We start from the raw sequence: 12,517 nt of genomic DNA, 5'->3' as shown, positions 1-12,517 counted from the left end.
AGCTGGAAAGGCCGGGTTGACCTTGTTGGAGCTTTGCTTTCTCTTGCCCTCCATGAAACAAAACTTTTCTTTCTATGAACGGAGGGGGGGGGACTTCCTTTTTCCTGTTGTCTGCGAGCCCCGTGGCGACGCTTTGAAAGTTGGGCGCTTGCCCCTTTAAGATGGCTCCGAAGCCTTCGCCGGGACCTCCCCCTGGCGGCCGGGAGCAGGAAGGGCAGGTTGGCTCTTTCGCCGCCCAGCTGTTGCCTCGCGCGCGCGGAACAGCTGCATCTGCTTCTGCCCGGCTCGGAAACTTTGCGCTTGCTTTTTTTTTTTATTATTATTATTATTTCTTGCTTCGCCGGAGGCGGCGGATGTCCGAGCTCGGCGCCGCTGACTTTCCTCCCTTGCAATGCATCGCCCCCGTGCTTCGGGTGCCTTTTGAGCGGGGGAGTTTGCCGCCAGTATGAAGCTTCCCTGGACCCTGGGCTTCTTGCTGGGCTGCCTGCGGGTGGGCTCCGGCGCCCGCCTCGTCTTCCCCTTGAAGAAGGCCCCGGCGAGGGCGAAGGAGCCCTGGAGGCTGGTGCCCGTGAGCGCCTCCCAGCAGCCCGAGGTCGGGGGCTTGGCCCTGGCCCTGCAGCCGGCGGCCAAAATCAACTTTCTGGCCATGGTGGACAATCTGCAGGGCGACTCGGGGCGAGGGTATTACCTGGAGATGCTGATAGGAACGCCACCCCAGAAGGTAGGTCAGGGAGAGGGGGGCACCCTGCCTCATGATAAAGGAGAGTCGGGGGCCCTCGTTTTAATGAAAGCAAATTAGGCGTCAGTCTCCTTTTAAAATACTTTTTGGCGATCTCTCGTGCAGGACTTTGGATCTCGCCCATTTCCTCTTGGCTTGCTTTAGCACAGGTGGGGTGGCTTCCTTTAAAGGAGGGGTTGGGACCGTGGTTTTGTTCTTGGTAAAGATGCCAAAAGTTTTGTGTTTGGTTTTTTTTTTTTGGGGGGGGGGGAATCTTTAAAATGAGTAGCTAAAGAGAATTCAAGAGCTTTCTTCTGACCTGAAGGTCACTGTGTAATGTAATAATTTAGGAATATTTTGCTGCTCTTCCTCCCCAGAACTTTTTATTATTATTATTTTTCACATGCCTGGTAAACTGTGCACTGCCAGGGAAAGCCTCAGAGGAGGTGTGGGTGACCCAGGCAGGGACATGGCAGACTGTGGTGTGCGTGGTCTCTGGGTTCAGATCCGGCCTGCAATTTGTTCATTCCCCCCCCCCCCCGGCAGCAGGACACCCTGCATGTGCCATATGAATCCTATGCAAACAATGCTTGTTAGCATCACAATGTAATGGAGAGAAATCGGTAGAACTAGGGGTCACAAAATGAAATTCCAGGGAGGACGACTCAGGAAATATTTCTTCACAGAGAGGGTGGTGGATGCCTTTCCGGAGGAGGTGGTGAAGACAAAAATGGTGAGATTTCAAAGGGGCATGGGATAAACACTGTGGATCCCTTAAGGCTAGAGGATGAAAATGAAGAAAAAAAAAGTGTATAGGGGGTAACTTGTTGGTGTGGCAGTTACTACCCTTAACCAATAAGCCTTTATGCTGTTGATGCAACTCCATCCTTGCTCTCTGCTTCAACGGCAAGAGGTAATGGGGAATTGATCTCAGACAGCAACCAACAAGAGCCCTGACTTTGAAGGTCTGGAAAACTGATAATTATAAAGGTGCCTTGTATGGTGCAGTAGTTTCTACCATAAGCTTGCTAATGCCGGGCAGTCTGGATGGACTGATCCTTTTCTGCCGGTCTTTCTTCCTGTTCTGTATTTAAGATGCAAATGGCTCCCTTCTTGGCCAAGAAACTGATGATTCCCCCCATTTTTCCAGTCAGTATGCCACTGGTTCCTGAGGGACTAAGATGTCTCCCTCATCTCTCCCACTTCCCTCCTGCAGCGTTTTCAGACTCCTGGCAGCTACAAGACAGGCTACACCCAGGCTACTTAGGGAGAGAGGAAGCTTTCTCCTCACCTCCCCTTTTAGTAGAAGTTGATCTCTTTTTCAGGTCCTTGGGGATAGGAGTTGAGTTGAAGACGGGGCCGGGGCTTCCATTAGGCAAACTAGACGTTCGCCTAGAGCACCAGACTTTAGGGGGGCAAGAAAATCCCATCCGCATGAGGCCCAGGCAAGCGCGGTGCCAGAGCCAATACCAGCAAAGAAGGGAGGGAGCCCTGTGCCGGGGCCGCTGCCTGGAAGGAGTGCTCTGTTGGAGGTAAGTTTGGGGGGTGTGGGATAACTGAAGATTTGCTCTAGGGCACCAAATACTTTCACACCGGTCCTGCCCTCTAGGCCCTGCACATGCAGTGGTAACCTGTAGCCCCAGCTTCCCAGTAATGTACAAAAACCCACGCCAGGCTGCTCACGGGGTGCGCGTGGTTTGGGAGTGGCTGATGACGTGTATGTGTGTACACAGCTGTCCAGGAGCACATTATGTGCGTACCACATAAGTAAACAGTACAACTCTCTCTCAGTCCTACGTTGTCATAAAAAGAAGTTAAGTCCTTGTATGTTGAGGGTTTGCCATAGGATTCAGCAATAGAAATATGACTTGTGTTCAGGGCGGGAGGAGAGTGAATAAGAACATTTAGAGGGTTTCTCAATGTCCTACTTGAGCCTGTATCCTAAGGAACAATCCAGCTAGGCCGGGTGCTTCTTTTTTAAACGTGTGGGGTTGCCATGCTGGTCCACCTGGAAAGGAAGCGAGGGAGGTCAACAAACCAGTTTTATTGTATTTGGCTTTATTATCTGCTTGTTTTAATGCAAACCGTACTCAGTTGTTTACAGTGCGCTGGAATGGCTGTGCAGGAGTGAGATCCTCTTTAGCTTCACAATAGAAGGTGTAAATTTTAAAATTAGCAGCAAAAATAGTAATTCACTTGGCAGTGGAAAGCTTCAGTACTGACTGAGTTCTATGTAACAACAGAGGATCACAAGTGTCTTTAAATCAGGAAGATAATTTAGCAGCAAGATTGTTTGTTTATAGTATTAGTTACAGGAGTTGCCTGTTTTGAAAACTTTTTTGAGAGTTTATCACTTTCAGACCCATACAGTACAGTGTGCTCCAACGGGAGCGCATTATTAACATGCGTCCAATCCGCAAAACCTAATAGCGCCCGCAACATGCAAATGCATGTTGATGGCTCTATTAGGTATTCCCACACGATTCAGAAAGCAAAATGTGCAGCCAAGCCACACATTTTACTTTCAGAAATTAGCGCCTACCCAAAGGTAGGCGCTAGTTTCTGCCGGCACCAGGAAAGTGCACCCTCCGACTTAATATCATGGCGATATTAAGTCGGAAGTCCCGAAACTTTCCAAAAGTAAAAAGAAAAAAAAATTTTGAAGTCGGCCCGCGGCTGTCAGGTCGAAAACCGGACGCTCAATTTTGCCGGCGTCCGGTTTCCGAGCCCGTGGCTGTCAGCGGGCTCGAGAACAGACACCAGCAAAATTGAGCGTCGGCTGTCAAACCCGCTGACAGCTGCCGCTCCGGTCCAAAAGGAGGCACTAGGGACGCGCTAGTGTCTCTAGTGCTTCCTTTTGCCTGTTTTAACGCCGGGCCTCATTTAAATACAGAATCACGTGCACAGAAGAGTGGCCTGTGCGCATGCCGGGAGAGCGGACGTTCGCCCGCTCACCCGCGGACTTTACTGAATCGGCCCGTTTGAAAACGAGAGACAGGAAGAGAAACCTGGCGTCGTGGTCAGCCAGTGGGAGACTGGTGCCGGTGGTCACTCTCTCTTTTTTTCGTTTTGCCTTTTGCTGCCTGAGCAGACATTTTTCCAGCCTGGCCCGTGCTTGTCTCTCTATTCTTTCTGCCCTCTGATGTCTAGGAGGGAGAAGAGATTAGTGAATGCCAGAAGTGCCTCCGTTTTTCCAGAGGGAGACACTAGACCCGTCCTGTTATTGACACCCCTGTCCCCCTCGCTCTCAGTTGCATTCTGGTACCCGCGGTGCTGATTTACATGCAAGAAGCAGGGGCTATAAATACCCCCATGCACAAGATGTAAGGTTAGAGCCCGGACTTGTCTAAATCTCGGTCACTTGGTATGTTTGAGGAGTGACAGTGATGAGAGACTGCAGGGAAAAGTCCTTACCTATGACCTTAACGTGGCGTATCTGGAGTATGGAGGCATGAGCAGCTTTAGGTTAACTGGCACCCTGTGGGGGAAACTGAACTAGGCAGCTCTGGCACAGCACTCCCTCCTTCCGCAGTGACTCCAGCCCACTGTCCCCATCTTTCCCCTTCCCTTATCCTCTGCCTAGCACCAGTATGTCCCCTAGCCATCTTCTTCTCTCTCTCCACTTTCCTGCCCAGCAGCAGCATCCACCTCCTCCTCCCTGCCGGCTGATCTTTCCTCCGGCCCAGCATGCCCGAGTCCCATGCTTGCAGACATCATATGGAAGGGCACGGGAGGGAAGGGGGCAGTGCTGCTCCCCTTGAGCATGGCCCCCTGTGCAGCCACCCAGGTTGCACACCCCAAAAGCTGGCCCTATCTGGAATGGATAGGTTTCCTTGCTGCTGAATTGGTTACAGGTGACCAGCATTTTTCTATTCACCTCGGATCAGCACATAGGCATAAGCAATAGCAGTGGTTATTCCCTAAGTAAACTTGATTAATAGCCATTAATGGACTTCTCCTCCAAGAACCTATCCAAACCTTTTTTGAACCCAGCTACACTAACTGCACTAACCACATCCTCTGGCAACAAATTCCAGAGCTTTATTGTGCATTGAGTGAAAGAATTTTCTCCGATTAGTTTTAAATGTTCTACTTGCTAACTTCATGGAATGCCCCCTAGTCCTTCTATTATTCGAAAGTGTAAATAACCAATTCACATCTACTCGTTCAAGACCTCTCATGATCTTAAAGACCTCTATCATATCCCCCCTCAGCCATCTCTTCTCCAAGCTGAACAGCCCTAATCTCTTCAGCCTTTCCTCATAGGGGAGCTGTTCCATTCCCCTTATCATTTTGGTAGCCCTTCTCTGTACCTTCTCTATCGCAATTATATCTTTTTTGAGATGCGGCGACCAGAATTGTATACAGTATTCAAGGTGCGGTCTCACCATGGAGCGATACAGAGGCATTATGACATTTTCCATTTTATTAACCATTTCCTTCCTAATAATTCCCAACATTCTGTTTGCTTTTTTGACTGCTGCAGCACACTGAGCTGACGATTTTAAAGTATTATCCACTATGATGCCTAGATCTTTTTCATGGGTTGTAGCTCCTAATATGGAACCTAACATCGTGTAAAAAAAAAAATATTTTTTTTTTGTGAAATATTTAAGGTTTATGTTGAACACAGCCCTTCATGTACACGTCCCTCACAGAAACCTGAGATCAGCCAACAAAGCACTCCTAACTATTCCTTCAGTCAAAACAGCAAGTCTAACCCAAGTAATAGAGAGGGCACTATCCTTAGCAGGACCTATACTATGGAACACCATGCCTGTAGAGATCAGATTACAAAGAGACATCAAAACCTTTAGAAGAAGTTTAAAAACATGGCTTTTTAAACAAGCTTATCACAAAGAGAATGGAGAACAGAACACAGGGAAGTGTAAGGTGCGGACAGTAGAACATCCACACACATCACCGAGGTCAATATGTGTATAAGTTTCAGTTATAAAGCTATTCTTGTATTCAAAACTGATACAGATAGAATTGGACATGATTTATCACATTTACCAAATATTTCTTATAAAACTGTTACTGAACCATTATGGCACCTGTTTAATTGAATTAATTTAAGACATTTAGCAACATTTTGTGCCTTACAGTAAACCGTTGTGACTGTATCTATCTTAACGACGGTATAGAAAAGATTTTAAATAAATAAACTTTGTTTTTAATATAAATAAAGCTTCTTTCAATAAGTATTATCACAGCTCCAGGTTTACCAACCTTGTTAAATGTATCTTTATTCTTCCGGTTTTTACTATTTTTTACTATTTTTACTGTTTTTTGTTACTATTACCCTGTTCGATGTAAACCGATCTGATATGGTCTTCCAGCCATGAAGGTCTGTATAGAAAAGCGTTAAATAAATAAATAAATATATATATATTTTTATATACCCTTTTTGAAACACTATTTTGTTTCCTTTGCCATATTATATTCTATGATACTTTTGTATTTTCCATACAGAAGTATCATACAATATAATATGGCAATGGATATTTCTAAAAACGCTATAGAAATACTGTAGAAATGTCCTTTATAATCCAACAGACTCGTTTATAACCACAAAAAAACTCAAATGTTGATAGAAGCTGAAGACACTCATAGAATGTTAAAGCCCTGAAGTTAGAAACCTGGACCCTATATTTCGCCCAGCAAGGGTTAATGGAGTGAGATGCAAAAAATTGTTTGATCTGCAATTGGCAGGTGAATTCAAACAATTGCACCCCGATAGTAAACGGATCATATCGAACAGTGGGAACAAAAGAGAGACCTTTTGGACAGCAGGGAAATGTCATCGTGGGAAAGTGTACGGTCAGACAAATAGAATCATCTAATGTATGTAATCACTGAGACCGGGTCATGCGTTTTTCGTGAACTGGAGGAAACACCCGGTGTCATGCTGGATCCAAAGGTGTGGCTCCGGGTGAAACGTCCCCTGTAGGAGCAAGGGTTGCGAAGAGCCAGAAGGTAACACCGACCTGTGACCAGATATCTTTCTATTGTTGGACATCTCTTCCTCAGATGAATCCAATGTGCGAGGCCCCCTATCCCCTCAGCCACAGGTGCAGTTGGTCAGTTCCCATGTCAGGGTTGTGTTGTGTGCACTATAATGTCCTCTGTATTCAAACATGTCCGCATCCTCAGCTGAAGTTTGATGTCCGCTCTCAGGGCCCTGATGACTGTACAGCTGCACAGGTTACATATGCTGTTATACGTCCCTATATTGGCCATACTAAACTTTGTTAGGACACGCATAATGCAGCCCAAACGCTGTATCAGAGCTAAGGAAACCGATGCACCTGTTGTGCAGCATTGGCTGGAATTTGACCGTTCTCTGGAAGACTTGGAGGTTTTTGTGCTACAGAGTTTACATCGTGGACGAGGAGATCACTTTTTCCCTCTCTTTGAGATGCCAGGAACAAAGGTTTATTTATGAGCGGAACACTTTGACAGCTCACGGCCTGAGCACTGCGATACAATGGAAGTCCCTTTTTATAATCTCTGTTTTTTGGTTTTTATTCCTCCTGTTACTATCAGTTAAACTCCCTTTTTTTTTTTTATCATGCTAATTTTATCTGAACTTATCCTGGTAGTGATCATGTAGGAAGCGGGACCCGACAAGCTTTGTATTTAAAGGTCCTTTACTCTCTGCGCGATCCAGCTTCTCTTTTGGTTCCCGCAGTTTTTGACAGTGGCAGGAAGGCTCAGGGATGCTCCGTCTTGGTAATCTTTGCTATTATTTTTAGTTTTCGGACTTTTTGTGGTTCATTTGCAATAGTATTCTTTATAATATGCTTTGTTTTCACTGATAATCCCTACAGTATTTCTATAGCGTTTTTAGCAATATCCTTTGCCATATTATATTGTACGAAACTTTTGTATTATTTTCCATTTACTTTGCTGTGTGTCACTATTTTTAACTTCTTTGCATCTTTGTATTTTTTTGTGAAATGTTTTTGTTTTGATAAATACATAGATTTAATGCAAAAACCTGTCAAGTTCTGTTTATGGAACAGTGCATGACAGTGTGAGAGGACGGCTGCCATCAACAAAGAGCAGACTAAGGGTATCCTGGGTTTACCCTGTTTTTATGTTCCAGAAGCAGCTGATGTGGGCCCTAAGTCTGGCCACTAGGTGTTACTGTTGAGTGACAGCCGATGGTTCCTTCAGTGCCAGTGAACGCGGTCATTAAGATTCCCCCGCCTCACCATGGCTTGCTTTTTTGATCTGGCAGTTTCCCCCTGCTGCTCGATACCTCCAGCTCATGCACCAGGGCTCCTTGCGGAACTCGGCAAGGATGGAGCCTGAATTTGGCCACTGGGGGTTGCCCTTGCGCAATGGCTAGGACTCCCTTCTCCCACCCAGGGAGGTGAACATTGCCCTAGCCAACCCGAGAAGACCCAACCCAGTGATCAAACTGGGGAATGGCAGTGTGTAGCATTTACCAACTGCACCATCGGGCTGGCCCCAGCCCTGCGTCTTCAGGGAGGCATTTGTTTAAAGGATTTGTGGGCTTGTCCTACATAGCAGCTTCCACCATTATGAAACAAAATAGAAACCAGGGGCTCTGCTGTGCTGATGCTTATTAGAGCCATTGGCCAAGCACAGCGCAGCACGGACAGCTTAAGAGCAGATTCGGAGAAGCAGATTTTTAAACAAAGGGTGTGGCTGTTGTAGAATATAAAGCACTAGCCTTTTAATTGTCAGCGTAAACATGCAAGAAGGAAAAAGAAGAAGACCTTGAAGCAAAACCTAGTGAGACTGCAACAGAGCCAAGAAACAGGCTCAGTGCTGCTGCTGCTGTAACGTAACTTCCTGGAGAGAGGGGGAGCAGATGATGCAAATGTAACTTTAGACAAGTGAAGGTCTGTGAAAGAGGAAAACCCTTTGCACCGATTCTTCTCTGAAGGCCCCTCGTGTGTGTCACAGGGCACCGCGTGATAAACCGCCGGACTTCTCCCAGGAGGGAGAGAAGGTGTCAGCTGATGGGGCTTAATACAGAAGGCAGCCTTGAGTCTCTGGAAGCGCTGTCAGGCGCACGGCCTTCCTCTCCATCCCTCCCAGCAGGACCCAGTGATGTGTGGCTGATGAAAAAGAGAGACTGCGGAGTTCTGGGAGCCACCGTGAAGGAATGAAATGACGGCAGAAGCAGACCGTCCGGCACATCCAGGCTGCCTTTTCTCTGTGTACACCGCTAAGCTACATCCTGGCTTCCAGCCACAGGGTGTGACCCAGTGGCTGGATTTCCCCTTATCCAGGACAGTCCGACTTTCTGGTCATCATCTGGGGTAGCACAGCATAGAAGATCCCCCACCTACCTGCAAAGCTTTGCAATAATCTAAATAACCAGCAGTGCTGGGGTGGCCGTTGCCCAAACATCCAACCCCTTAGGTCTTCTGTGTAACCCGCTAGACAGACCCAGCCACGTGAGCTCCTCATTTCCGCCAGGTCCTGGTTAATTACCGAGCCTGCAGCCTGCCAGTCCGACCCAGCCATGATGGTGTGGGAGAGCAGTGGGTTCTTCTAAGCTCTGTGCTACCTGGATTTCAGCAGTGTACGACTTCCCTAGGGTGTACAGTACATTTAAGCCCAGAGGCCATGGATCTCAAGGATGTCTTTTTTTTTTTTTTTTTTTTTGCAATGTTTCCTCTATGGCGTGCAGGGGACCTCTGACCCTCTCCCCGCCAGGGGTGCTGCATGTTCTGCGGTCTGATCTTCATGGGGTCCTGCGTAGAACACCTGGAGCGGTCTCCCGTGCATCTCGGAGGGAACATTGTATCCCGCACATTCCAGTTTAAAAGCTTTGCTGAGATGGGGGGGGGGAGGGGCACTTCAGGATCTTCCTTCTGGCTCAGATCTTCCCCCCTCTTCAGCGGCCGCATCCCTCCTTGGTGTACACACTTGATCGCTGCAGAGAGAGAGCAGTCTGCGAAGTTCAGGCTGCGTTCCTCTGTGATGAGGGAGGGAGAGGTGAGACAATATCAGAAACTTGTGTGACTGGAGGGTTGGTGACCCTGCCAGCTTTGAATTATGTTATGACCGTTGTCTGGGTTTCTAAAAATTGGCTGCACCTCTGATCGAGGCCTTCAGCCAGGTTTGCTTTTCAGGCTAACATAAGTATGCAAATTAGCCTGGCTTCTAGACCAGGCCTATGCAGATGCTGCCATGAAGAGTCACCAGAGTGTGTTTTGGAAGTATTGATGAAAGGAGCTCAGTCTGCCTGATGTATGCATTTATTTATTTAGAAGCTTTTCTGTACCGGTATTCGTGGGTACTTCATATCAGTTTACAAAGAACTTAATGAGATACATGGAACAGGGAGGGAGAAACGGGAAGAACAAAATTAAAAGGGGGAAAATGTACAAGGGAACCTTATATAAGGTAACAAGAGGTAAATTAAAGTATTTAGGAGAGTAACTAATATACACGAAAAAAAAGTACAGGATAACAGATAAAATGTAAAACACGAGGCGTACATTATACAGGGTGATGGGGGATAATATATGGAGTACAGGTGAGTAAATGTACACGAGATAAGATGTACAGGATAACAAGGGATGATATATAAAATACGAGGTGTACTGTACGGTACACGGGGATTAATGAGCAGGAGGATAAAAGGTCAAATACCTCTTATCTCATATCAACCTTCCCGGCTCTGCCAGTAATTCCATTCAACTGGTTCAAAACTCAGCTGCTAACCTGCAGCCCTGAGGCTCACTGGAAGCCCTCTGCCATGCAGGGGCAACTCATCCCCCATGTGGGGGGGACGGATCTCTAGTTGCTGTCTTCCCTAGTGTTCTGTTGTCTGGAAGCTTCATGGTTCTTTCACATGAAGAAAGCGTGACACAGACTAGTCCTATACACACACACGTGTTAGTGTGACACAAGCTCTGGTATAGGAACACAGGGCCGGCGAGGACCATGAGCTCCACTCCTGTGTCAGTGCTATAGACATGAAAGTATCTTTTCTAGTATGGGTGGTCAGTTCCCCTCTGTCCTTTTAACTAACATCTTTTTTTTTTTTAATAACTATCCTAATGCCTGCAACAACAAGATCTTATTTTCTGATACTTTCAGCTCCCATGTTTTGCATTTTTCTGACATCTCCATTGTTTTCAACGCAGGGGTGTATTCATCTAGTCCAGTGGCTCCCAAACCTGTCCTTGGACTCCCATTTCACTTTATCTGATTTTCAGGATATCCATAATGAATATGCATATCAGATATTTACATGTAGTTTTCATTGTATGCAAATATCATGCATATTTGTTAAAGATATCATGAAAACTAGACTCTCTTGGTGGTGCTGGGAATGGGGAAGGTCAGGTTTGGATCCCCATTGCTATCTGAGCTTCCAACACAGGCCTTGTTGGAAACTCAGATATATATAAATATAAATATTTTTTTGACTTGTGCAATAAGTCCCTGTGCAGTAGGAGATGAGAGCAAGCATACTAAACCAAAAATCTTTGCAAAAGAATATTCTTAGTGCACGCAAAAGATGGTTTATGCCCACTGATGTAGACACAGAACCTGACTTATGTGCCTAAACGCCCAAGACAGGGCCCACGCACCACAAACGTCAGGATCAGCCCACGGGCTGACGTTAGCCCCAGTGCTACAGCTCTGACCAGGAGTTACATTTCCAGTGGTAAGAAAATGCAAGTTCAGGTCTATCCGCACCTTTCTGCAGCGGGGCGTAACAGCTCCTGCCTCGAGTAACACGGGATTTGCACGGAGGCGCGCTAACCTGAGCACACGTCTTCCTCACATTTGTACCCACCCGTGTCCTGTGCACTGAACTCCCTTCTCAAGGCAGGAGTAAAGCTGTGTGCCCATTCCACCGCAGGCACCTTATTGCATCAGGGCCGCCCAGGAGCCGTCCAATGGTTTCCACGATCACAGGGGAAATCCGCCAAGAAAAGGAAGCGGCAGAGCTACCAGAATGGACCTTCCCAACCTTGTCTCCTTGACAGCCGTGCGCCCGGGAAGGGAGAATCCCCCCCCCCCCCCCCCCATACCGCCACAAGGTGCCAGTAATAACATGCAATAACTGTATGAAAACAGTGCGCTGGCGCAGCCCGGGAAACCTCCTCTCTGGCTGCCAGCCCTGCTCAGCAGATGGGCTGCTAATGTAATTAGGAGCCTTTGAGCTAAATGAGGCATTATTCAAATCGGCTGCTAATTTTCCCATCTATTAACCTGCTAAATAAAAAGCCAGGCTCGGCCAAGTGATTTCTGGCTGTTAATCACTAACTAGGAGAGAGAGAAGCTGTTTGCATTTTATCTCCTTGGATGTAAACATTTTAGCAAATTGCTGTTGGGAAAGTCTTCTTGCTGCTGGCAGGTGGGTGCCAGCTCCAAACGCTGCCGCGGGAACGGGCCTTCTTTAAACCTTCGAAGGGCAAGTGGCGCCCTTTTTGGCAGCTCAGGAGCGTGCGGTCTCTGGCCCCGGATTACATTTTCACAACCAGCAGTATCCGAGCTGAGCAAAAGCTTTTTTTTCTATTAAAATAAATTAAGAATAAAGATTTAAAAAATTGCGCATGTCACTTCGGCTGTATGAATGTGGAGACATTTTGGGGTAGATTTTAAAAAAGGTGCATGTGGGTGTACGTGTGCACGCGCTACCCGGCGTACACACGTACACCCGATTTTATAACTTGCGCGCGCCGAGCCACGCTGCCTTCCCCCATTCCCTCCCCCCTAACCTGACCTTCCTACCCACCCCCACCCCACCCCCAACATTTTTATTTTACCTTTTGCGCCTGCCTCTGGGCAGGT

General features: G+C 47.1%; 1 protein-coding gene across 2 annotated transcripts in view; it reads left to right on the top strand.

Moving 5' to 3' along the window:
* The first annotated feature begins 223 nt into the window (after positions 1–223).
* The window catches only part of BACE2 (beta-secretase 2), a 65,562-nt gene continuing 53,268 nt past the window's right edge, over positions 224–12,517 (top strand). Inside the window, exon 1 of one of the 2 annotated variants that reach the window (XM_029578341.1) lies at positions 224–721. In XM_029578341.1, coding sequence (XP_029434201.1) covers positions 446–721 — 276 coding nt within the window. In that variant the 5' untranslated portion in view covers positions 224–445. The remainder of the gene's footprint in view (positions 722–12,517) is intronic. The other variant, XM_029578340.1, reaches the window with a different exon arrangement.

This window comes from Rhinatrema bivittatum, chromosome 15 (genome assembly GCF_901001135.1).
Source record: "Rhinatrema bivittatum chromosome 15, aRhiBiv1.1, whole genome shotgun sequence".
NCBI lineage: Eukaryota > Metazoa > Chordata > Amphibia > Gymnophiona > Rhinatrematidae > Rhinatrema > Rhinatrema bivittatum.
This window is presented reverse-complemented; position numbering and strand designations above follow the sequence as displayed.